We start from the raw sequence: 25,526 nt of genomic DNA, 5'->3' as shown, positions 1-25,526 counted from the left end.
CTCAAATTACACTCTCTCCATGCTCCTCTCACTGAACTAAAATGAGAAGCTTCCCTAGATACGATTCAAAGCCTCAGGAAAATGACAAATCCCTGCCATTGACTTCACAGTTGTCTAGTAGGTGGTTTTAGTATACATCCCCTCCCACTTTACCCTCCCCCATGGTTAGTTAATTTACCCTCATCAAGAAGAATACACTTTCTAGTAATGGGTAATTAGCATTTGAAAGTCTCTAGTCAAATCTGCCACCCAGAGGTACTTCCATAAACCCTTAACCACAATGGAAATGAGAAATAAGCTCCTAACTGGTAAAAAGAGTCATGTTAGTATAGCTCTGAATTGAAGACCAGTCACCATGGCTGTGTTTCTAGAAGTACTGAGCAGTCGACCAGGCAAGAAGTAAGAAGAGAGCTGGATGTATAGGAGAACAGGAAAAGAGTACCAGTGGTGTTTGCTTGGGAGTGATAACCATGGGTCATGGGCTCCATGTTGACTAAGGAAGACTCTGAGGACAAGAAGTGGGTGATAGTATACTAAGGAGAAAACAAAAGCATTAATGGATTAGAGATCTCAAAGTCAAAGAACTTCTAGATTGGGAATACAAAGGCAGATAAACTATGAAGAAAATGAAATACTTGAGGTCAAGATTTGAGGTGTTACAGTTACTGGTGAGGACAAATTTTAAAGTATGTAATAAAAGAGAACTGGGCCATACTAAGGAACTTGCTGGAAAATATAGTTAAAATTCTGTTACCACTTAAGTAAGTACTATCATTGTGATAATCTTCTGTTCATAGAAAACTGCATATAAAGCATATTAACACACTGAAACCAAAAACTCAAACAGAAACCACGAAATACTACTCTCTCGTGGGTATTAATTTAAATCTATTAAACTTATCATGTCCTCTAGAGACAAACTGCCTGGGTTCAAATCCCAATTCAACCATTTACGAGCTGAGTGCCTCCATTTCCACACTGGCGAAATGGGGCTGTTATTAATACCTACCTCACAGGATTGCCCAAGGTCTATTTAAGTCACTACGTAAAGAGCTAAGAATAGTGTAAGGCACATAGTAAACACGAGACAAATGTTAGCTAGTATCACTGGAGTTTAAGACTTCATTACTTTCATGATTAAAAAAACAACTAAGGAGACTGAAGTAAAGGCCTGATTTTGAGATAAGGCATTTTGCTCAAAGCATACATTTAGTAAGTGTCACACTTCTTATTAGTTTGGTTTATAATAATAACTCTACTTGTTGCACTAAAACATTTCAAGATGGCAGAGCAGCCCTTTTTAAACCTAGAAAGGAGGTAAGTGAGTAGCTTAATAAACTAGAAAGAAATATAACCTGCAATGACTGGTGATGATACTTGAGGGGTCTGTCCTGCAACTGCTTTACTATTAATTGGTTTTGCAAAGATCAGCTTCGTGATTACTGGACCAGAGGTTGGTGTTCGAGGCTTCTTAGCAATCTGAAATATATAAATAACTATGAAGACGATCTGTTTCTGTAAAACACCTATTCAATCAAAATTACACAGAAGATTGATATATAGAAGTACACATGAAACCAGCTCAATTGACAGAGTATATCTAAGTAATCATTTTAAAAACACCTAAAATGCAGCCATTCATCAAAATACTAATGTGATCCCATCCTTAAGCCAATATATAGCAATACCTCTGCATTTTTATTGTGAATTCTTATCTTAGTCTGTAGGATAACATGCATATGATGAAAAACAATGAGTATTTTGACATGTTTAATAATAATGCTTATTAATGATAATACTAAAACACTACAACACAGCAATATTTGTTCTCAAAATAACAAATTATTCAATAATAGAAAGACAGAGTCAATTAAGAAAGCATAATGTAAACGATGAAGCCACCTGTAAATGCAATTACATTGGCCCCTGGAAGCAAAATATAAATACACAATAAAGACAGGTTTATGACTAGATCTTCAGCTTTAGATATATATCTATATATTTATATATATAGATCAGGGGTAGATATACAAAGAATTGAACAAGTCAGTGCCCTAGGATACAAAGAGTAAGTTTGGAAAACAAAGACTACTCTAAAGACAAAGGGGCTAGAAATGTTATTTGCTAAAATACTGTTTACTAGACTATCAATTCTTTGAAGGTAGGGATTATACTCATCCTTGATCTTATTATATCAGCACACTGTTGACCTGAACTAAAATTCTCCACAAGTCAAGGAGGGTAGAGTTATCAATGTTTTAATACTGAAATTATCAACGTATGCTAAGATATAGATAGCTTCTTCTAAAAGTTAGATGCAGAAATTTAGCTATGATAGGGAAGACATTAAATATTAATTTTATTTTTTGTCAGATATGAAAATAAAGGACCTAAAAGTACTAATATTGGAAATAATGACTTAAAATGAATTAACATGACCAATTTGAATGACAGAAATATACCAGAAGCTGCAATGGATCTCAGAACTACATAAATATCAGCTTTGTGCTCAAATTATAAATTAAACTAAATAACACATTACTTTATACCTAGAATATTTTATTTTCTTATATTCAGAACATATGACTGATAAAATATAAATGAAACACAAATTGCTTTAAGAAAAAAAAAAAAAGTCAAACAGACCCATTACCATACTAAGAAAAAAAAATATCCATCTTGCAAAACTGGTATGTCTAAATAAATGCATGACTATACTTAAAAACAGTGATGCAGTTTGGGAGACATAAAGGGAATATATTTCCCAACTGTGTTTACAGGCCTAAAATTCTAAGATATCAGAATATATCATCTATTGACTTAGTACTAATAATCTGAAAAGGAAAAGGTATTGATGTTCTTAGAAACCCATGTCTTGTAATAAATATTCTTTTTTGGGGGGGATATTCTTAACTATAAAGATTAGGAGCTTAGAGTATTTCCCTATTTTTAATTGATTTTCACAATCATATGACTATATGAATACTTACCAATCAGAAAAACAATCTAAACAATACAACCAAAAGCACATTAATTATTTCAATGAACAACTCCAATTTGCCTTTGTTGTTATGTTTCTTTACTGGCACACTGTTGAAAATAACGATTTATAGTTCCTTCAAAGAACCATACTTTTTGCATTATTAAATTCTAAGCTACTCTAAAAAAAAATTACTTTATCAAGTAAAACAAAGCATGAAGTATCACTTTTAACAAATTTATGTAATCAGCAGATAAAGACAAAGATGATTCAAACAAAGAATTTTACAAGTAAAATGGGCAAATATATGATCAAATAATATACGCAGGTAAATACTGGCACTGTAGTGTATCAGTTCAGGAGCTAGTAAGGAGTTACGTTGTTCAGACTGTTTGCTGTTAATCACTCATATATTATACACAAGAAACATGGGGAAGTGTTTATGTATCTGTGATTAAGTGTAACGATACCTTTTTGTTACTGCCTCTGGCCTCAACTGTCACCTCTTTCTTTGGTTTTTCAAGATAGGTCTCCTTCTTTCACCCTTACTTGCTGTCCGTACCCTAACAGTTTCAATACTCTGTTAAACTTAACACAACAAGGGCGCCTGGCTGGTTCAATGGGTTAAAGCCTCTGCCTTCAGCTCAGGTCATGATCCCAGGGTCCTGGGATAGAGCCCCAGATCGGGCTCTCTGCTCAGTGCAGAGCCTGCTTCTCTCTCTCTCTCTCTCTCTGCCTCTCTGCCTACTTGTGTTCTCTGTCAAATAAATAAATAAAATCTTAAAAAAAAAAAAAAAAAAAAACTTAACACAACACTATGGGCCTATGGGCACCTGGGTGGCTCAGTGAGTTAAAAGCCTCTGCCTTTGGCTCAGGTCATGATCCCAGGACCCTGAGAATGAGCCCCGCATCGGGCTCTCTGCTGGGTGGGGAGCCTGCTTCCCCCTCTCTCTGTCTGCCTCTCTGCCTACTTGTAACCTCTCTGTCAAATAAATAAATAAATAAAATCTTTAAAGATTATAAATAAATAAATAAACTTAACACAACACTGAGGATTGTCTAGGAAAAAAAAACAGAGAATCAGATACACTGTTTAATACTAAACCAAATATTTTGGTGCCTAAAGAGGAAACATAAATGTGTAGCTTCTTATTTTATTTTTTTTCCCTGTGCTTTAGAGCTTTGTAGGTTACTTTGGAGTTTCAAAGATTTGAGCTGCCTAAAAACTAGAAGTGGAGCAATATTCTAAATGGGGTTTCTTTCATTTTTGTTTGCTTTTATATAAAGTTCTTTTTTGGGGGTGCCTTGGTAGCTCAGTCAGTTAAGTGTCTGCCTCAGTTCAAGTCATAATCCCAAGGTTCTGGGATTGAGGCCCACATCGAGTTCCTGCGCAGCAGGCAGTCTGCTTCTCCATCTCCCCCTCCCAACAGGTGCTCTCTCTCTCTCTCTCACAAATAAATGAATTTTTTTTTTTTAAAGTTCTTTTTAGGGACGTGGGGGTGGCTCAGTTAAGTCACTGCCTTTGGCTCAGGTCATGATCCCAGGGTCCTGGGATCGAGTTCCGCTCCTTGCTCAGTGGGGAGCCTGCTTCTCTCTCTGCCTCTGCCTGCCACTCTGCCTGCTTGTGTTCTCCCGCACTCTCTCTCTCTCTCTCTGACAAATAAATAAATTCTTAAAAAAAAAAGTTCTTTTTAATAAATAGAATCAGTTTTCATAAAAATTAACAATAATAAAAGGAGTTTATTAATTAGTTTATTAATTCTAATAAGAATTAGGCCCCAGTCTTTGCTGTCGTTGTCAGTACTTAGGGGATTATAGTAGAAAACTTGTAGATACAAGTAAACAGGTCATTAAATCACATGTATACAATGTCCTAGTAAATGAAAAAAAAAAATGACATTCTGGTTTACATTATCAGTTTATTGTGAACATGGCTATGATCCATATCCCCAAAGCCAGGTAAACTCTCGCAAACGAATAAAAAAATCAAGCTGAGGACAAGATGCTTGATGATGACAGTGTATCTCATTCAAGAGACTCTGACCAAAAGAAGTAAAAGGAACTCAGAGATAAGTGAGAGATGATAATAAACAAGAAAGAGGGGCATCTGGGTGGCTCCATTGGTTAAGCATCTGCCTTTGGCTCAGGTCATGATTCTAAGGTTCCGGGATCAAGAGCCCCATGGTGGCTCCCTGCTCAGCGGGAAGTCTGCTTCTCCCTCTGCCTCTGCCCCTCTCCCTTGCTCATGCCCCCCCCCATATAAATAACATCTTTTTTAAAAAAATTCTAAAAAAGCCTTAAATATTTAATAGTGGCAGGAGGGACATGAGCAAATTACAAGGTTTGAAAAATTAAACAAAGTGCTTAAATAAAAAGCCCATGAGGGGCACCTGGTTGGGGCTCAGATGAAGAGTGTGCAACTCTTGATCTTGGGGTTGGGGCTCAGATGAAGAGTGTGCAACTCTTGATCTTGGGGTTGTGAGTTTAAGCTCTACGTTGGGTATAGAGATCACTTCAAAACAGGAGCTTAAAGAAAAAAAGCCCATGAAAAATAAATTTTTCATTATTTTGCCAACATAATAACCAAAACATCATAACTTCTAACATCAGCTGAGCATGGATAGTTTCCTATATCTTCCTCTGCCTTATAAACCTGCATCAGCTCTCTGAGTCATGTCTGTTCCTTTTTCTGAGGGGTGAATCTTTCAAGCAGGGAATATATTTGTGTTTCCTGATCCTAAGTGGATCATTTTATTTTAAGAGCAGTGATGACCTAAAAAGGCCTATTTGAGCATGAAAACCTGGGAACCGTTTAATAGATGTTCCATTAAACGTTTATCGTGGGATCCTGTTCACACTAATAACAGGAGCCATTTTCAAGCGTCCTCAAACTTCGGAGAACCACGTCAAGTACGACCTTTTATTACATAGTTCATCATGATCAAAGAGCTAAATTCAAAAACTCAGAAAAGACAAGTAACCAATCCAAAGTTCCACAGGTGGCAGGGCAGCACAGAGGTGAATCACATCCAGCTGGTCCACTTCTGAAGCCCCTGTGTCACCTTCCATTACGTGACACTGTCTTTTGCACACAGCAAAAACGAGGGATGGCAACGGACAGGCAACTGCAAGGAGGCGGCACACACGGGCTAGCATGCACTCTGCTGGCTCCAAGGACTGCTCAGAGCAGCAAGTTTTCCTAGACTTTGGCCATCTGTTAACTGAAAAAAACTATGTCTGGATGATATTCTGACACCCCAGCAGCAACTCTGCCATCTTTATACCAGCAGAGCGCACTTGCAATCGAACTACTACTAAGAATAAAATGCACTTAAAAATGAGTAAAGAGCTATAAATGCACTAAGTTGGAATTGAACAAAAATTAAGTTTGCTCTAAGTTCTCTAGCAAACATTTTCAAAGCATTAGACATCAAACTTTACGAAAAAGAAACCACACAATTACTAAAAGTAACATTCAAAAGAATTCAGTAACAACTATGCATTTAACCACCCTACACACACAACTATGAATCAATTTAATTTTTAACATGCATTTGAATTAATAAGCCCCCTTTTTTTTTTTTTTTTACCTGTACTGTTTTTAACTGTTGGGTCTGTAACACAGAGGGCTGAGTTGTAGTATTAATCAGTTGACTTCCTGGGGTCAATGCTGAGACACCAATGACAGGTTTCACCTCTGGCCTCCCTCCAATGGTAACTACTTTAATTTGCTGCGGTGGTAACTTAGCATCCCCTGACTGAGCCTGAGTTGTAACTTTCTGAGCCTGGGGTAGTTGGCTATGGGGTAGTGCTAAAACAATTGGTGAACCAGACTTGCCCAAAGTTGTTAAAATTAACTTCTGTCCATCTGGTTTAAGGGTCTGATTGCCAAGTTTAAGATCTGATGTCTGTGATACTTTGTTTAAAATCATCTGATTGGCTGATATAGTCACAGGAGTCTGAGCACCAAGTTTCTGAAGGCCACTTGGAAAAGCTGGTTTCACTGTGGTATTAGAATCTGCTTTAGTAATTGTGGTAGTCACTGCAACGTGGTTAGTGTGGTTACTGTGCACTGTGATTGGTCCCGTGGAAATGGGCGTGGCTGTAGAGTCCCCAGGAGAATTTATGTTGACAATTTCTTCCAGTTCTGTCTCCATGGGAATTGGGGATGACACAATAACAGCCTCAATACTATCATCCTCCACTAAAGTTATACCAGTGTCCATTATCTCCTCTGGAAGCAAACTATTCACCTCGGCTGGCACCACCTCCATGGTCGTTCTTCTGCTAGAAGGGGGATCAGGCGCTGCAAGAAAAGTTGAAAATGAATAAACTGTTAATTTTCAAAACAGACTGAGGAATAAAATTATTCAAAAGAAATGCTAGTGACAAAATAATCATCTGTTGCTGATGTACAACTGAATGAAGGATATTCCTGATACCTATTTGGCTTACATCACTTCGACATACTCTCAACCTTCAGGAATCTGAAATATAAGTCACATGGGACACAAAACTAGAAGCAAATATTCTCATGCGCCATGTCTCAATCCAAAAGTATACTGCATTCGGGACACTCCTTTCCAATGCCCACATAAAACTTTTTAGTCTTTGGCATGTCTGATAACCTTATTTCTTGCCAGTTATTTTTTTTTTCCCACTGACAGACTTGAAAACTGCTGACTCACATAAAGATTTAAATGTAAACAAATATTGGAAAATATCTTCAAATCTCCAGGGAGCTAGGTTCTAAGATGAGGATAGTTTGCCATCTACAAAAATCCATTAAATACTCAAATTAATATTAAAGGAGTTCTACAGTAATCCATCTCGGCACATGCAGATTAAATGACTTATTTGGCTCAAATCTGATCAATCAGCTTCAGATCAAAAAAAAAACAAAAAACAAAAACAAAAAAACCTTTACTTGGGAAGAAGATTCTCAAATCTTACTTAGCCATTTAAATGTCAAAAAGGAAACCAATGAAAAGGGTGTAAAAGCCAGTTCTATTACAAAAAAAGTGGTAGTAGTAATAATAATAATAATAATAAAGCAAATTAGGAACAGGTCAGAACTGTGATGCTTTTAGCCAAAGGTTATGCAGAACTTCCAATGAAGATATTAGTACCATTATCTTCACATATTAAAGAGAGTACATCATGTTCGTGACTGACTAAATATTAATGTTATTTGCCCATACAATATTAAAGATGAATACAAACCTAGTCAGCAATTCTGTTTCGTCTTCCTTCTTTTAAAAATACAAAACTGCAATACCCAGTCTGAGATTAAGAATAACACACATGGGGCGCCTGGGTGGCTCAGTGGGTTAAGCCGCTGCCTTCGGCTCAGGTCATGATCTCAGGGTCCTGGGATCGAGTCCCACATCGGGCTATCTGCTCAGTGGGGAGCCTGCTTCCTCCTCTCTCTCTCTGCCTGCCTCTCTGCCTACTTGTGATCTGTCTCTGTCAAATAAATAAAATTTAAAAAAAAAAACTATAAAAAAAATTTAAAAAAAAAAAGAATCACACACATGGGCACCAAATTATAATTATTATCATTGACGAATACTAATAGTACCAAAATTAATCATTATTGAATGCTTGCAATATACCAACGATGGCATAATTAATTAATCCTCACAATTCTGTGATAGTATCATTACCACACCCATATTACAGCTGAAGAAACTCAGATTAAGTAATCTGCCCAAGGTCACATAACTAGTAAATGATAGAGCCCAGACTCAAAATCAGGATATGTTTTACACCAAAGTTCATAATTTTAATCACAAAATTACATTGCCTTAAATTTTTACCACTGGTTTTTTTTTTAAGATTTTTTATTTATTTGACAGAGAGAGATCACAAGTAGGCAGACAGGCAGGCAGTGGGGGTGCTCCCCCCGCTGAGCCTGATGCGGGGCTTGATCCAGGAACCTGAGATCATGAGATCATGACCTGAGCCGAAGGCAGAGTCTCAAGCCACTGAGCCACCCAGGCGCCCCACCACTGGTATTTTTAAATGAAGAAAAAACCTGTCTGCTCCTTTACAGTCAATCCCCTACCCTAGAAATCCTACCCTGCACAACCACTGTTCTGCTCTATCACTATAGGTTTGACTTTTTGCCCACTCTAGAACTTCACATAAATGGAATAATAAAAATGAGCTTTTTCCCTGAGTATGTTGAGATTTGCCTTTACTCCTTCACTTACTATGAGTTCTGTTCCTTTTTATTGCTGAGTAATATTCCATCATACAAATCTACCATGATTTGTTTATCCATTCACCTGTGAATGGATATTTGGAAATTGTTTCCAATTTGGGACTCCTAAATAACACTGCTATGAACATTCGAGTTTAAGTTTGTTATGGATACATACCTTCATATTTTCTGAATAAATACCAAGAAGTGGATTTTCTGTGTCATAAGGTGAATTTATCTTTAACTTTCCATGAAACTGCCAACCTATTTCACACTGTATACACCCACCAGCAATGGGCAAGAAGACCAGCTGTCCCATATCCTCAGTAACAACTGGCATTGTCAGCCGTTCTAGTGGGTGTGAAGTGGCATCTCACTGTAGTTTTCACTTGCAATGCCCAGATGACTAACAACACTAAGCATTTTATCATATATGCAGTATATTTGCGTATCTTCTTTTGAAAAGTACCTGTTAAAATATTTTTCCTTTTTAAAAAAAGACTTCTTACTGACTTGGGTAAGTTCTTTATATACACTATAAAATTACCACTCATGGGGCACCTGGGTGGCTCAGCGCATTAAGCGTCGGCCTTAGTTCAGGTCATGATCTCGGGGTCCTGGGATGGATCCCTGCATCGCATCGGACTCTCTGCTCAGCAGGGGGCCTGCTTCCTCCTCCCCCTCTGCCTACCTCACTGCCTACTTGTGATCTCTCTCTCTGTCAAATAAGTAAATAAAATCTTTAAAAAAATAAATAAAATCACCCATCACGGTAACTTGTAGCTCAAATGAATTACTAGCGTTTTTTTTTTTTTTAATATTCTATTTATTTATTAGAGAGAGAGAGAGAGAGAGAGCAAGCACAGGCAGACAGAATGGCAGGCAAAGGCAGAGGGAGAAGCAGGCTCCCTGCCAAGCAAGGAGCCCGATGTGGGACTCGATCCCAGGACGCTGGGACCATGACCTGAGCCGAAGGCAGCTGCTTAACCAACTGAGCCACCCAGGCGTCCCTGAATTACTAGCGTTTTGAGATCCCAAAGTGCTAGCACTTCTCTACATGCAGCTCTTTCTGATCAGGAGAACACTCTCTGACATTTATGGGAATTTAAAGTAGGCATGCAAAAACACCACACCAATTATACCTTCAGCAACGGAAACAGTACCAAACAACCAAGGGCCTAACCCACAATGTCACATTAGCATCCTTTCCCTACTGCATACCTTGTCCACACCCCATCCATTGCATCTAGTGCACTCCATCCCCCGCAGAACAAGGCAGGATGATGACTCGGTTGCCAGTATCCAACACAACCACAGAAGTGACTCTCTGCTCTCCCTGAAGTTCTCCCAGCATATCTGGACATGTGGGTATAGCCTTCGGTATCCTCTTAAGGACAGGGAGATCTCTGCCCAGCCTCTATTCATCTTCCTCCTTCAAGCACCTGAAGTCAAGGTGCAGGAGGGAGAAGTCGAGTCACAGGAGACGGTGGTCTGGCAGTGCATTTACTTTCAGTTTCAAGTACTCCCAGTTACAACTCAACTAAACAACCTTCTAATGCACCCGAAATTCTATATCCTCTGACATCTTTCTGGTGTCCTATTTCTGACCATTATTTCAGCTTTGGGGGCTCCTTGACTCAGCTCTTACTACAGCCACGCTGCCTCTCAGCTGGGGCTATGGAGTTGGTGCAAAAACCAAAGCACCATTTGGGCTCTCAGGGCAACCCCCAAATATCCACTAAGACGTACAACACAAGACGACGTTGCCCCTGCCCCTGCCACCCCTCCAGCACCTGAGTGACAGACAGCATTCACCACCAGATGCCAGAGTCTTTCCATATCCCCTAACCTAACCCACCAGGCTGTACCCTTCCTCTTTCAAGAAGCTAGGTCTCTATCAGCACCCCATCTGCATAGCCCACACTGCCAAGAACGGTGAGGGGTCTGAGATTTTAGACCCTCTCTGTAAGCGAACAAAGTGTCCTGTTACCATTTCACAGATACTAGCAGACCACACTGTACTCTTAGGGAGAGACACAGGACTTATTACAGCACAGCAAGGAACACGAGCATCACATGTATGTGAGTTCTTCTGGCTGCCCACAAGTTCCCCCATGGTAGACATGGAGAGGCCCAGGTAGATGTTGTGCAGGCAGGGGGTTTGTATCACAACTCATAACCCTGAGCTCAGTCAATCTGGTTCACTTATAATGGGCTGAAGCACACCTGCCCTTCTGTCCACAGGAAGAGATTATCTTTATTATACTGCAGAACAAGCAAATCTGCCCTTGGCTACAGCAGGAATCACTCTATCTATCATTCAAGGCTATACAAACATCCTAGAAATAATTATTTAAAAGGACAGTAACTCCCTCACTTGCAAAAACCAATAGAAAACTTATCTCCCAACCGATATCTACTTATCTCAGCAAAGTTTTATAATTCAAGTGTACGGCTCTTGCATATAAATTGATCCCTAAGCATTACATGTTTTTTGATGCATTGCAAATAGTCTTTTTCATTTTCCACTTGTTTGCTGCTAGTATATACAAATAGAGCTGGGGTTTTTTTCATATTGTCCATGTAGCCTACAACTTAGGTAAATTCATTTATTGATTTCTAGTAGCTTCTTTTTTTTTTTTTTAAGATTTTATTGATTTATTTGACAGAGAAATCACAAGCAGGCAGAGAGGCAGGCAGAGAGAGAGAGGGAGAAGCAGGCTTCCCGCTAAGCAGAGAGCCTGATGAGGGGGCTCCATCCCAGGACCCTGGGATCATGACCGGAGCCGAAGGCAGAGGCTTTAACCCACTGAGCCCCCCAGGCACCCCTTTAGTAGCTTTTTGCTGCAAGTTACTTACAATTTTTTACAAGCACAATCCACGCTGTCTGAATATAACATCTCTATTTCTTTTCCAATTAGCATGCCTTTTATTTCTTTTTTCTTTCTTTACTACACTCGCTAGGACCTCCAGTAAAATGCTGAATGAAAGTGGTAAGAGCAGACACCTTTTCCTTGTTCCCAATCTTACTTGTTAGCTGTGGGTTTTTCGTAAATTCCCTTTAACAGGCCGAGGAAGCTTATTTATATTCTAGTTTGCGAAGTTGGGTGGGTTTTTTCCCCCAATCATAAGCGGGTATTTCTATCATATGCTTTTTCTCCAACTACTGAGATAATCACATGGCTTTTCTCTTTTAACCTTTGAATTATATTGATTTTTTATTATTAAGCCAATTTTGCATTCCTGAAATAAGCCCTACTCAGTCCTAATGTATGTACTTTGTATATATTCCCGAATTCTATTTCCTAATATTTTGTTAAGCATTTTTGTCTACACTCATGAAGGATATTGGTATGTAGTCCTTTTTCTTATAGTGGCTGTCTGGAGATAGTGCTAGCCGAATAAAATGTGTTAGGGCATGTTGCCTCCTCTTCAATTTTCAGGAAAAGTCAGTATAAAATTGTTACTATTTCTTCCTGAAATGTTCATCAGAACTCACCAATGAAGCCATCTAGATACAAAGTTTTCTTGTTTTTAACTATAAATTCAATTTCTTTAATAGATGTGGAGATGTTTGGGTTATTCAGTGACCTTTGATATTTGAGAGTTAGGTCCTCCAAGGAATTTGTCTATTTCCTCTAAGTTGCCAAATTTATTAGCATTAAGTCATACATATATTCTTTTATATTAATGTCTATAGAAATGTCAACTCTTCACCTTCATTTTGGTAATTTATTTTCTCCTTTTTTCATCAGTCTGCCTGGAGATTTATCAATTTTATTGATATTTTCAAAGAACTACTTTTACTTCACTGATTTTCTCAATTCTTTCTCAACTTTTTAATTTAATTGACTCTTATCTTTCCCTCCTTCCTTCTGTTTGCTTTAGGGTTAATTTGTTCTTCTAGAAGCTTAAGATAGAAACACAGGTTAGAGTTCAGTAAACTATAGTCCACAGACCAAATCAGGCCCATAGTCTGTTAACTACTCTCCAGCTAAGAATGGTTTTTACATTTTTATATAGCTGGGGGGGGGAAGTATATACATAAACATATACCAGATTTACATGGCCTCCAAAGCCTAAAATTATTTGCTATCTGGCTCTTCTCAGAAAAAAGTATGTCTAAAACCCTCAGATTTCTTCTTCCCTAAAATAAATACTTAACATTAAAAATTTGCCCCAAACCTCTAGTTGCATTCTACTAATGTTATTTTGTTTTCAATTTATTATCATTCATTTCAAATGTTTTCTAATATTCCTTGCGATTTTGTCTTTGACACACAGAAAAATAAAGAAGCTATTAGGGGATTTTCTATCTTACTACTGATTCCTAATTTACTCCTATTATTGCCAAAGAATGTAATATTCTACAACATTCCCATCATTTGAAATTTGAGACTTGTTTCATTGTTGAGTGTATGCTCTATCTCGGTGAACCGTGCATGCGCCCCTGAAAAGAACAAGTATTCTACAGTTGCTGAGAGCAGTACTTTACACGCCAGTTACAGCAAGTTGGTGGACAGTGTAGTCTGCATCTTCTATATTGTTACCTTTTCTTCCTCTATCAATTACTGAGAAAGGCTATTAAAAATTCCTAAATATGATTGTGAATTTGTCTATTTCTCCCCATCTGTGCGGTTTTTCTGGCTTCAAATATTTTGAAGCTTGCTATTCAGAATAACATGTCTCTTTACTTATCCTGTTAAAAAGACTAGGAAATGGGGTACATTGGTGGCTCGGTCGTTCAGCATTTGCCTTCAGCTCCGGTATTAATCCAGGAACCCTGGGATCAAATCCCACATCGGGCTCCCTGGTCAGCGGGAAGCCTGTTTTTCTCCCTCTCTCACTCCCCCTGCTTGTGTTCCCTCTCTCCCTGTCTCGCTCTCTGTCAAATAAATAAAACCTTAAAAAAAAAAAAAAAGACTAGGAATTACAGAACAAGAGTCTCCCTTGAACTAGGAGTAAAGTTCAAAATTCGAAGAAGAAAAGATTTGATTGGTTTGGTCAGTCTCTATGTAGTGTCGAGCTGTGCAGAATTCTGAACCAGCATACCTCAAAGCCACTAAGCAGACTATGATAACTGCTTTATGATTAGATATCTGTATCTGTTTCAATCAGGGTCACATGCAAGGCATGGTAGCTTGTGCTAAAAGCAACTCTCAAAAGGAGCTGTGGGCATGGCAGGAAAGGGTCTGGTGGTGCAGCTACATGAGTCATCACTCTAATTTTATCCCTTAGGAATGGAAGATATGAACTAAGCACATGCAACCTCATCATCACTATGCTGAGGACCACTACAAGAAAAGAGAGAATGTTCACAAGCCAGTAGGACTGAAGAGCTTTACTTCACCTCACTTTTGCCAGGGTTACCTGACAAGGTATGGTAGGAAAGAAGACAGAACATACAATGTATTCCCCATGCCTCCAGTATTTTTTGCTCATACAACAAAGTTCTAAAGGCAAAGCATGATTCTGGAAATCAATACACTGAGTTTTCCTCCTCACAGCTGAACATGGTTGAATGGTTGAAGTCTATTGAGTGTCAAAGATTAACTGATTTCAGAAAATCTAATGATTTCTGTATTTGTCTCGACTGTCTGACGTTTCAAGATCTAAAGTAGCACCCCCACTCTCGTCTCCACTGCCCTAGGCATTCTATCACGTTACCCTGGTACTTCCACGACAGCATCTATCACAACCAGAAAATACCTTTGTTTACAGTCTCAGTCTTCCTGCCCTACTTCTTTAGAATGCAAACTCCACAAGGACTGGGACTTGGCTGTCTTTAATCACTAGATTCCCTATCTCCAATGCCTAGAACAGGGCTGCCAAATAGTAACCTCCAATACAAACTTGAAGAATGAATAATTAATCATGGGGAACGGATATCATCTAAAATTCTAGCATTATTTACCAATCCAAGCATTATTTACCAAGATAACTTTGATTTGCCTACTTGAGTAAGACAGGTTTAAGTAACGCTCTGAGACTTCACAACACGTCAAATAAAATAAACTCACAAGGAACAAACTGAGAAACTCCTTTTCAAATAAGCTTTCAAATACTCAAAATTAGCTTTTAACCTATCCTCCGTGCAATTACAATCCATCTTAAGTTGACAAGGTTCTCTTAATTTTTAACTCATTTATGGTTTTTATCAGTCATTTAATTAACAAATACTTGTTACTTCCCAACTCTGTGAAGGGCATTGTGGGTAATTAACCAAAGACCTTGCCCTGACAAAGCTTAGAAATCAATATTAGAATGGCATGACCACAGTTATACTTTGGGAGGATTAACTTCATCTCACTGTTTTATTTGACTGGAGGCAGAAGGCTATTCGGTATTTAGCTCATGACAGAGATAAATGGAGGGTCTGAATTGGGACAGTGATTAAAATAAATCAATAAATATAAAATTAAAAATAATGCAAGATAGAAATGGCAAATGCTCTATGCTTTTAAATCTCTTAAGAGTTCCAAATGGAATATTATCAGTGCTAAAACACTTACTTTCTTAATTACAGGTGAAGGACAACCAGGGAGAACAAATGTTTTCATTCTTTTTTTTTTTTTAAATGTTTCATTCTTTTTTTTTTTTTTTTAAGATTTTATTTATTTATTTGACAGAGAGAGATCACAAGTAGGCAGAGAAGCAGGCAGAGAGAGAGAGAGGAGGAAGCAGGCTCCCTGCCGAGCAGAGAGCCCGATGCGGGACTCGATCCCAGGATCCCGAGATCATGACCTGAGCTGAAGGCAGCGGCTCAACCCACTGAGCCACTCAGGTGCCCACATATAACATTATGAAGTGGTCACCTATCACCATATTACAGATGAGTAATTTGTCAGATTAGACAAAAATATCTGAGTGTTTAAGAACTATACTTTTGTGCCTACAGTTTACCACCAGACTAACTAGTTAACAATGTTACCTTTTGGATTTTAGCTCTGATTTCTAAAATCAAACCTTGACAACTCAAAAACTTAGTACATAACTATTTCTCAGACTAAACTGGGAGCACTGGACTATAAGCCATGAGTCCTGAGGAAGATTTAAAAAATTTATATTTTCATTTTGATAATATGTTTTAAAGTGTATTCTGGATCATCTACACAACCACCTCATATGCACAATCAATGGTACTAGAATAAGGGTGGGTTTAAAAAAAAAAAGGCACAGAAGGGTCTTGTAAGGTAAATGATATATTTATGCCAAGTGAAAGCCAAACCATCCGTGAGTTAAGGAGGAAAGTTTTGCAGCAATCACATGCACAAAAGTGTTGTAGAAATTGGATTATCACAGGATATATAGTATATAAAAAAACTGCACCTTGCCAAGGCAGGCAATAGTGTATTTTCTATGCAAAGAGTTTGTATCAGCAAAGCAACATCATCCATTATCCTAAATTTAATTTGTTTTACTGGCTTTATAGTTTTGTTTATATTTTATTTACAAGTCTACCTGTGTTTTATATTTACATAAAAGCAACAGACGTAAGCAATTTATACTATATATCCAAAAATTAAATATTTTAATAAAACTATTTAGGCCAATATAAGGACCCATAATATTTTTTTTTCCCTTTAAAAGGGGGTACTGTATATATTACTCATGCTTAAGACTAACATGGTGGGGCGCCTAGGTGGCTCAGTGGGTTAAGCCACTGCCTTCGGCTCAGGTCATGATCTCAGGGTCCTGGGATCGAGTCCCGCATCGGGCTCTCTGCTCAGCAGGGAGCCTGCTTCCCTCTCTCTCTCTCTGCCTGCCTCTCCATCTACTTGTGATTCTCTCTGTCAAATAAATAAATAAAATTAATAAAATTAAAAAAAAAAAAAAAGACTAACATGGTGGACTGGGGTGCCTGGGTGCCTCAAAGGGGTAAGCCATTGAGCCAGGTAAGGTAAGGTAAGGTAAGCCTTTGGCATGGCATTGGGCTCTCTGCTCAGTGGGGAGCCTACCCCCCCGCCCCCCCCACTTGTGATCTCTGTCAAATAAATAAATAAAATCTTAAAAAACAAAACAAAAAAAAGACTAACATGGTAGACAAAACATGGGGATTCAAATCAAATCCATTTCCAAATGTTGGCTCTTCTAGTTGTTTAACATGGAACCCTAAAACAGTAATCTCACCAAGCCTCCATTTACTTGCAAGGCTACTATGAAAAATAGTTATGGTGTACGCTAGAACTCAAATGAAAATTCTTTTCCTCTTTCTCCATCTAAACTGAATTAGCTTTTTATGACATTAGACAGTCTATCAAAACAATACGGCTTAAGATCTTGTCATCTTCCACATCCCTCCATGGAACTATTAATCTGGCATATATCATGCAGATTACACCTTCACAATGTGTCCTTCTCACTACAACCAAGAATGTCTGAATCTCCAAAGTCTGAAACCTGGTGTGGTACTTGTACCTCCATCTCCTCTAACCTACAACACATTCTCCATAAAAGCCGCAGAATTTAACTACCTTGAGTACATCTCTGAGGCTGTCATTCTCCTGTCTCGAAAATCTTCTGTAACGCTCAAGGCCTTCTGCATTAAAGCTCGACCCAACCCATCCTTCCCACTTTACCTCCCAACTCCTAAACTGAAAGTTTCCTGAGGCAAGGATTCTGAGGTATGTCCTATCCCGAGCACAGTATATGACACATAAGAAATACTCAACAGTAACAAATAATTAAAATCTGTAATGCTCCTCTTCCCCAAAAAAGACGTTATACTGTCTCTGCTGGCATAAGTCTTCCTTCATTTCTTTCTAACACACTTCTAATTATTAACAGACAATTGTTCTAACCATAACAATCTGAAAACTGGCCTTTAAAGACAATCACAAAGAATCACCAAAAAAGACCACAGTCCTCTGTGATTAAAAAAAAAAAAAGCCAACAAAACATTTTACTGTCCTTTATGTTAATTACTTTTTAAATTCTGAGTTTTACCACTAACTTAGAAGCCAGCTGACACGTACCAAATAATTGCACCATAAAAACTGTAAGAAAAAAACAGAACCAAATCCCTACTGGGTAAGACAAGAACATCAGAGAAACTTTTAACAAAATCTTCCTTAACTGAAGCTTCTGAGTACCTCTGCGTTACGTCCCTAAGATTTTTTGGTCCCCCCTTCCCCGGACGAGTGACAGCCACCGGGCAAGCTTCCCCGGACACCCCACGTCACGCTCTGACGTCACGCTCTGACGTCACGTCTTCGTGGGAAACGTGGGTGAGGACAGTCGTGCCCATCGCGGACCCTCCGGCTCGCTGGCAAGTCCTCGCCGCTGAGAGGCCCCTGCGCTCCGAGTCAGCGGCGAACCCCCGCGGCGACAGCTGGGGAAAGCCGAGGGCCCGGCTCCCGCGGGACCTGCCGCGCCGTCTGAAGCCCGCGTCTTCAGGGAACCCAGCGACGTTCAACCGCGGCCGTAACCCACGGCCAGTCGGTCCCGCGCTCTCGAGCACAGAGCTGGCTCGCCCCGTCCCGGAGCAGGGCAGAGCCCACGACTCCTCTCTGCCAACCCGGCGCCCTCACCGCCCGCGGCACGACGACGGCAACACCCGGGGGCGCAAACCGCGGCCGGTCGTTCGGACCCCGGAGTCTGCGCGCCGCAGCGCGTGACACGACTCAGTCTCCAAACCCACGAAATGGGTGTGTGGGGGTAACACGGGGATGGGACGCGACTGACCGTGTCTCAGCTGTCGTGGGCCGAACGCGGGGGGCAAACGGTCCCTCTACGGACGACGAGCAGCAGAAAAGGAAACCATTTCGATGGTGACCACAGCGGCGCACACGCTTCCAAACGCTCTACGGCGCGGGGCTTAAATGCGGGAGAACCGGTGCCCGCGTCTCGAAGGCAACACACGGCCCCGCGCGGCCGACACCTCCCCGCAGCCGCCGCCGCCGCCGGGGGGGGGGGGGGAGTCAGGAAACCGGGTCAGAGCCGGCGGCTCCTCTAGGCCTCGGCGGCCGCCTCGGGTCCGCGCGAGCCCTCAGCACCCGCAGTCGCGTCGTGTCGGGACGAGGCTACGGACCCCCCGCGCTCCGGACGAGGCGCGCCCCTCCCCGCCGCCCCTGCATGAAAGGGACGCGCTGCGGAGAAGCCTCCGGACGCCCTCTTCTCCTCTACCTCCAGCGGCCGCCGCTTCCTCCTCCCTCCGCTCCGCGGTGGGGGCTCCGGGAGGTCCCGGGCGACTCCGAGCCCGGCGGGGCTGGCTCTGCCCGCGCTCCGGAGCCCCGGCCGGCCGCGTCGCTCCCCAGCTCGCCCCGGCGGCAGCGCTCCTGGGGCCCGGGGCCGCGGAGGGAGCCCGAGCGGCGTCGCCGCCGCCGCCGCTGGTATGTCAGGGGCCGGGATTGTATTTCGAAAGATCCGCCATTTTCACCTCGTCATCACCATCGCAGTCAGCAGCGTCCGCGACCGCCCAGCCCGGCCGCCGCCGCCGCCGCGAGCCGCCCCGCCCGCCCCGCCCGCCCCGCCCTCCGCCGCCCTCCCCGCCGCAGAGGCGCCCGCCCACAGACCCGGGGAAGCCGCCGGCCCGGCCCGCCAACCTTCAAACGCGCGGAGAGGCCCACGCGCGCTCGCCGAGACCGCCCGCCCCGCGGCGGAAGGGGGTGCTTCTGCGGGCCCGCGGCGGCCGCAGGGAGGTCGAGTCCCGGGCCCGGCTTGTTTCCGAGCAGCAGAGCCACACGGAAGGACAATGAAGAACCCGAAGTCCCTCGTTCTCAGACAAGCAACTTGAGGCGCGGACCACGGAGCGCGCGACGGACCCTCGGCGCCGGGCAGGACGCCGGCGTCCCCCCGCGGCCGCCCTGCCCCCAGACCCAGTCCGCGGTCGCAGGCCCGGGCGCTCGTGACGACGCGGCCCAAACCCGCCGCGGTCCGGTTCCGAAACCGGATTCTGAGCCATGGTGCTGTCCCTGCGTCTCAGGTCCCTCCTGTCCGTGAGCCTGCGGCTGCCCGTCTGTCGCCGCTCGGAGATGGGGACGCGCGCTGAGGAGTGCACGGCGGCGAAAGCGCGGAAAACGCGCCTCTGCCCTAAATCACTCGCCGCGCGTCCGAAGGTCCGTCGGCGGGCGGGACCGGAGCCCGCAAGACGCGTCCGCTCGGGCAGAGCGAGTGGCCCCGCACGAGGGCTCCGCCCGCCGCGCTGTGGCCCCTGGAGGGCACCGGGGCGTTCATCGTCCCAGGAAGCCCCACGACGCGCGACCAGACGTGCGACAGGACCCGAGTCGGTCCTGTCTGCTGGGTGCGGGGAGCTCTGGCCACGCCGAACCCCCCGCGTTACAGCCCGGGCCCGCCAGCCCGCCCGCGACCGCCGCGCGGGGTTTCACGGCCGAGCACAGGCCTCCACGGTCCTCTGGGCCGGCCGGTGTCCGCGGGGCGAGGTGGCCGCCGGACAGGCCGCCCCACCCCCTCCCCCCTCCGGGGCGACGAGCCCGTCCGGGACCCGGCGGCCCCCCCCGCGCCCGGCCGCTCGGACCCGGCGTCCCGCTCCCCCCGAGGCCCGCGCCCCGAGGCCCGCGGTCCCCCCGTCTCCAAACTTCACTCCGCCCCCGCCAGCTGTTTACCGTTGCTCGGCCAGGCTCAGGGCGGCCCGCCGCCGGCCCCCGGGCACCTCGGGGTCATTACGACACTGAGCCGGGGGCTTCGCGAGGAAAACGGACGCACACGAAGACGGGATCATACAAAGGGCGGAGGAAGAAGGGCGGCGGGCAGCGAGGGAAGCGGGCGCTGGAACGAAATGACACAGCAGCAGAACCGGTTCCCAGAAACCCGGGGCGACAGTCGGCTTCGCGGGCCACGCAAGGTGCGTGTCAACAGCCGCCGGAACCCTTCCTCCCGCCGGCCGCGAGGGGCGGACGGCCGGGCCAGGGCCGGCCCCGCCGGGTGACAGCCGCCCAGCCGGGCGCCGGCGGGAAGAGGCCGGGCCGGGAGGCTCCCCCCGCCCCCTGCGGCCCGAGGAGGCGGCGCGGCGGCCACCAGCCCGCAGGTTCCCGCTCTCCGCCGCGCCCCGCCGCGCCCCGCCGGCCCGGGCTCCCGCAGGGGGCGGTCCGGCGCCCTCCGCCCGCGCCACCACCCGCAGCGGGGGGCCGGCGTCCCCTGCCCGCCCGCCCGCCCAGAGGTCCCCACCCCCCGGGCTGACGCTCACCAAAGCCGCCGGCGGCGCCGCCGCCTGCTCCTCGCGCCGCGCTCCCTAGGCTCCCAGCAGCAGCGGCGGCGGCGGCGCCTCCGAGACACAGACCCGGGTTTGTTCAAAATCACGCGCCCAGCGCCATTCCACCGCCGCATCCCATAATACGCCGGGCCCTCCCCGCCCGCGCGCCCCTCTCCGCCCGCCCCCTCCTCCGCCGGCCCCGCCCCCCGGCCCGCTTCCTTCGCCCCGCCCCTTCCGCGGCGCCTCGGCCCTCCCTGTGGCAACCCGAGCCTCGCGTGCGTGCGCAGGGCGCGGGAGCACGCTGCGGCCCCACGTGACGCTGCGTCAGAGGCGTCGCCGGGAAGTTCCACCGGCCGAGCTGCGGGGGGAGCCGGCCGCGCCTCGCCTCTGGCTCGCGGCCGGGACGTTCGCGCGGCGGCTGAGCTTCCCGCAGCCCCGCGGGGCGGCTGTGCTGGGGGCATCGGGCGCGCGAACGCCCTCCCTCCGTCTCGGTTGTCGGGATCTCTGGGAGCCCGGCGGCCCCGCGGCGTTGCGCTCACCCCGGCGGGGACTTGGCGGTTGGCCGCTGGGACTTCTGGCGTTTCGTCGCCTCCGGTTCCCGCGCTGTCCCTGCTGCGGACGAAGAGGCGACGCCGAGCGCGAGTCGGGGCAGCCGGCGCCGGGGCAGCGACGCGGTGCGGGTCGGGCGACCGGGCGGAGCCGAGTGCAGAGGCCGGCGGGGCCGAAGCGCGTCGTGCGGCCTGCGGTTGCCGGCGTGCGGGACGGAGCCCGGGGCCGCGTCGTCGCGGGGGCGCTTGCTCGGGGGTCAGGCGGCCCGGGTGTTAGGTTGCGGCACCTCGCGCCCGGGCGCAGAGCCGGCTGCCGGCAGAAACCCCGGGACGCTGAGGGCGGCGGGATTGACAGGTGTCCGCGGCTGCACCTTCCCGCCTGCAGTGTCGCCACGCGTGTGTCCCTGCACACTCGGTGGCAGGGCAGGTGGCGGGAACGAGAGCAGGCCTGGCAGCCAGGGGCTCTGCGGCCGGTGCAGGGAAAGGGAGGAAATGGAGAGGTGCCCGGCTGTGTTGGGGATCAGAAGGTGAGTCCGGGTCATGAGGAGCCTGGCGGGCGAGTGGCCCCTGCTGGTACCATGGACACCTCCAGGAGACGAGGGAGTTGAGATGGGGTGTCAAACCCTGGCTGGACTCTAGGGAAACTGTCCCAAGACGGAGAGCATTTCTTGGGCTATTCCACAAGGCTAGCATAACCCTAATATCAAAACTCAGGACAAACAATTCTTCTCCAAAGAAGGAGAGGAATTCTTCTCTTATGACTTTGTTGCAAGGAAAATTAGGTTAAAATATCAAAAACAGTGGTGTGGTACTAAAAAGAATTCATACCATGACAATGTATGGTTTACTTCAAGAAGGATGGTTTAACACTAAGAAATCTCAAGTAATTTATTGAAGGAGAAAAGCCAAATGATACTCTCTAGAGATGCATTGTATAGTATTTAACAGCCATTTCTGAAATTTAAAAATTCATAGTAAACTAGAAATAAAAGAATATTTCTTTAAATGGGTCATGATTATCATCAGAAAACAACAGTAACATCACACCTTAGAGTGAAATGAGGGAAGCATTCACATTAAAGTCAGGGACCCAACAAAGATGCAGGGCTATAGCAGTGATTATTTAATATTTTCTAGGGTGTGCTAGCTAAATGTAATTAAGTACGGAAAAAGAAAACAGAGGTTTGAAGACTGGAAAGAAGAACATAAATGGTTCTTATTAAAAATAATCATAAAGGGACACCTGGGTGGCTCAGTGGGTTAAGCAGCTGTCTTTGGCTCAGGTCATGATCCCAGCGTCCTGGGATGGATCCCTACTTGGCCTCCCTCTCCCTTCTCAGCTGGGAGTCTGTGTCTCCCTCTCCCTCTGCCCATCCCTCCCACTCCTAAGCACTCTCTCTCTCTCTCTCTCTCAAACAAATAAATAAATAAAATCTTTTAAAAAGTCATCAAGAGGGGTGCTTGGATGGCTCGTTTGGTTAAGCAACTGACTCTTGATTTTGGCTCAGGTCTCGATCTTAGGGTTGTGAGACTGAGCCCCACCTCAAGCTCCCTGGTGGGCGTGGAGCCTGGTTAAGATTCTCTTTCTCCCTCTCCCCCTCCCACCCCACCCACCTTTCCCTCCTTAAAAAAAAAAAATAATAATAAATCACAAAGAGCTCAGTGTTGGGGTTAATTGCTTAGCCTCTGGACTCGGACTGCCTGGGTCCAAATTCTGGCCCTGCCACTTAGTAGCTACATGATCTTGGGCAAATTACTTTCCATCTCTGCCTCAGCTTCCTTATCTGTAAATTGAGAATAGTGTAGATATCATAAGGTTGTTGTGAAGATTACTGAGAAAATATACATAAAACAATTTGAACAGTGCGTGGCATTTGGTAAATGCTCAATGACCAAAAACCATTAATAATCAAAGCTATAATAAAGAATAAAATATAACCTAATTTTTTACCTTTTCAAGGATATGGAGAAAGGGGAACCCTCCTACACTGTTGGTGGGAATACAAGCTAGTACAGCCACTCTGGAAGACAGCATGGAGGTTCCTCAAAAAGTTGAAAATAGAGCTACCCTATGACCCAGCAATCACACTACTGCGTATTTACCCCAAAGATACAAACGTAGTGATCTGAAGGGGCACGTGCACCTGAATGTTTATAACAGCAATGTCCACAATAGCCAAACTATGGAAAGAACCTAGATGTCCATCAACAGATGAATGGATAAAGAAGATACGGTGTATATATATATATATAATGGACTATTACGCAGCCATCAAAAAATGAAATTTTGGGCGCCTGGGTGGCTCAGTGGGTTAAGCCGCTGCCTTCGGCTCAGGTCATGATCTCAGGGTCCTGGGATCGAGGCCCGCATTGGGCTCTCTGCTCAGCAGGGAGCCTGCTTCCTCCTCTCTCTCTGCCTGCTTGTGATCTCGCTCTGTCAAATAAAATCTTTTTAAAAAATTTTTTAAAAAATGAAATTTTGCCATTCTCAACAAAGTGGTGGAACTAGAGGATATTATGCTAAGCAAAATAAGTCAATCAGAGAAAGACAATTATATAGTCTCACATAGGAGGAATTTAGGAAACAAGGCAGAGGATCATAAGGGAAGAGAGGTAAAAATGAAACAAGATGAACCAGAGAGAGAAACAAACCATAAAAGTCTCTTAATCTCAGGAAACAAACTGAGGGTTGCTGGGGGTGGGGGAGGGATGGGGTGGCCGGGTGATGGACACTGGGAAGGGTCTGTGCTATGGTGAGCATTGTGTATTGTGTAAGACTGAGGAATCACAGACCTGTATCCCTGAAACAAATAATACATTATATGTTAATAATAAAAAAGATTCTAAACTTAAAAAAAAAAAAGGCATTTTAGCTCCTAAGAGTAAATGCTATTCAAACATTTCTAGTTCAAAAAAGAATCTTTGCTTTATATTTGCCTCAAGGCTTTTATAGATAAACTGAAAACATTAACTCAGCAAGTATTTGTTGATTATCTAGTGGATCCCAAGCACTGTGGAAGGTACTGGGAATAAAGTGGCAAGCAAGATGAGGTGGCTCTGGCCAATGGAACTTCCCCCAGTGGTGGAACTATTTATGCATATATTCACACTATCAGATGTAGCAGACATCTGAAATGTAGCTACTGCAGCTAAGAAATTGACTTTTTCATTTTATTTAATTATCTTTAATAAAATTTAAATAGCCATGTGTTGCTGATGACTATATATTGGATAGCACAGGTCTAGAGGAAATGACAGAAAATGAACAGGTAGAAAATTAGAGCTTTCTAAATAAATAAAGGAGGTCTCTGAGGAAAACATCAGTACAAAAAATGAAAAGATGGTGGTATAGGGGAACCTGTCTGGCTCAGTCGATAGAGCACATGACTCTTAATCTCAGGGTTGTGAGTTCAAGACCCATGTTGGGATGGAGACTACTTAAGATTTTTTTTAAATGGGGGCACCTGGGTGGCTCATTGGGTTGGGCCGCTGCCCTCGGCTTGGGTCACGGTCTCGGGGTTCTGGAATCAAGCCCCGCATCGGGCTCTCTCCTCAGTGGGGAGCCTGCTTCCTCCTCCACCTCTGCCTGGCTCTGTCTACTTGTGATCTCTGCCAAATAGATAAATAAAATCTTAAAAAAAA

The 25,526-nt window shown here is 44.6% G+C and overlaps 2 protein-coding genes across 10 annotated transcripts in view; one reads left to right on the top strand and one right to left on the bottom strand.

Moving 5' to 3' along the window:
* The window catches only part of LIN54 (lin-54 DREAM MuvB core complex component), a 69,073-nt gene extending 47,603 nt beyond the window's left edge, over window positions 1–21,470 (bottom strand). Inside the window, exons 1-3 of one of the 9 annotated variants that reach the window (XM_044225242.1) lie at window positions 21,331–21,470; window positions 6,571–7,286; window positions 1,356–1,479 (exon numbers count right to left, since the gene is read on the bottom strand). In XM_044225242.1, the coding sequence (XP_044081177.1) occupies window positions 1,356–1,479; window positions 6,571–7,254 (808 nt within the window). In that variant the 5' untranslated portion in view covers window positions 7,255–7,286; window positions 21,331–21,470. Of the gene's footprint in view, window positions 1–1,355; window positions 1,480–6,570; window positions 7,287–17,659; window positions 17,708–19,310; window positions 19,391–19,563; window positions 19,583–20,749; window positions 21,026–21,330 lie in introns of those variants that run through there. The other 8 variants (XM_044225250.1, XM_044225243.1, XM_044225249.1 and 5 more) reach the window with 8 other exon arrangements.
* LOC122889704 (basic proline-rich protein-like) lies at window positions 19,007–22,492 on the top strand. The gene is made up of 4 exons (XM_044225066.1): window positions 19,007–19,581; window positions 19,682–20,058; window positions 20,128–21,287; window positions 21,380–22,492. Exons 1-4 carry the CDS (start codon window positions 19,007–19,009, stop codon window positions 22,490–22,492), a joined length of 3,225 nt encoding a protein of 1,074 aa, XP_044081001.1.
* The last annotated feature ends 3,034 nt before the right edge of the window (window positions 22,493–25,526 follow it).

This window comes from Neovison vison, chromosome 11 (genome assembly GCF_020171115.1).
Source record: "Neovison vison isolate M4711 chromosome 11, ASM_NN_V1, whole genome shotgun sequence".
Classification (NCBI taxonomy): Eukaryota; Metazoa; Chordata; class Mammalia; order Carnivora; family Mustelidae; genus Neogale; species Neogale vison.
This window is presented reverse-complemented; position numbering and strand designations above follow the sequence as displayed.

Coding starts and splice junctions, on each gene's coding strand:
- LOC122889704 (XM_044225066.1), top strand. CDS start 19,007: ATGCGGGAGAACCGGTGCCCGCGTCTCGAAGGCAACACACGGCCCCGC. Junction 20,059..20,127: donor CGCGGCCCAAACCCGCCGCG/GTCCGGTTCCGA, acceptor CCTGTCCGTGAG/CCTGCGGCTGCCCGTCTGTC. Junction 21,288..21,379: donor GGGGCCGGCGTCCCCTGCCC/GCCCGCCCGCCC, acceptor CGCGCTCCCTAG/GCTCCCAGCAGCAGCGGCGG.